Here is a 965-nt window from a genome sequence, read left to right on the forward strand (position 1 = left end):
CCACCTCTCTGAGTTCTTATGCATCAAAGCGTGACTCCATTACAAAGGAAATTGCTCTGAAATGGAATCAAAGACAGAGATGACAAGCCGTAGATCACCCCCTCTCCTCGGTCCTCTGCTCTCGCTGTCTCTACAGGTAGCTGAGAGTATAACGCTCAAAGAAAACTCCCTCCGGCCTTCTACATACATTTTCCAATCAGTAAATGGCTGAAGCAACATTTAGGCAGATGGTTTCGTACCCGTAACAAAATGATAGCAATCCTATGCTATTGCCTTCAATATCACCAGGTCTCAAACCAGTTGAACGCCTATGGGAGACTTCAGAGCGACGTATACTGTACTCTGCATAAAGGCTGCACAACGTATGTTTTTGTCATTTTTCACTTTAATATCTGTTCATTTATTGCAAGTAATACAATATTGCGATATCCGACAATGCTATCACATATTTCATGTTTTCCTCATCTCGTGCAGCTCTACACCTTTTATCAAAACAGAGTCAGTAGAGTTTTCCAGAAATGGAAAATCTCGGCACGGGTGAAGAATCCCAATCTTAGCCTAGCGAATGAATATCTCCCAGTGGAGTCTGGACACTCAAAGGTGACCATGTTTTATTGTTTTTTTGTGATTGCAGAGACCTCAACCTGACGCTGAGCCTTCATGTGAAGCGCTGGATGACTGTGGCCTGGACCAGGACCCCTGAGGAGCTCCGACTGGATGAAGTCTGGAGGTGGAGGGATGGAGGAAGGTTTCGTCATGCCGACCAGTGGCTGCCTGTAAGGTGGGGAAAACCACATATGACAAACACAATGTATTGCAGCATGGTTCGCTTAATGGTTCACTGTACTGGTACTAGATCTGTTGTCGAGCAACTGTGCTCGAACAAGAGCTGTTAGGACCAATCACATTGTCAGGGCGGGCTTTAATAATAATGATAATGTATACTTTATTAATCCTGCAAGGGA

At 44.5% G+C, this 965-nt stretch overlaps 1 protein-coding gene across 1 annotated transcript in view; it reads right to left on the reverse strand.

Annotated features, from left to right (window-relative positions):
• The window catches only part of LOC116671599 (parvalbumin-like EF-hand-containing protein), an 11,328-nt gene extending 10,570 nt beyond the window's left edge, over positions 1–758 (reverse strand). Inside the window, exon 1 of the mRNA XM_032502948.1 lies at positions 645–758. Coding sequence (XP_032358839.1) covers positions 645–758 — 114 coding nt within the window. The remainder of the gene's footprint in view (positions 1–644) is intronic.
• Positions 759–965: the final 207 nt, after the last annotated feature.

This window comes from Etheostoma spectabile, chromosome 21 (assembly GCF_008692095.1).
Source record: "Etheostoma spectabile isolate EspeVRDwgs_2016 chromosome 21, UIUC_Espe_1.0, whole genome shotgun sequence".
NCBI lineage: Eukaryota > Metazoa > Chordata > Actinopteri > Perciformes > Percidae > Etheostoma > Etheostoma spectabile.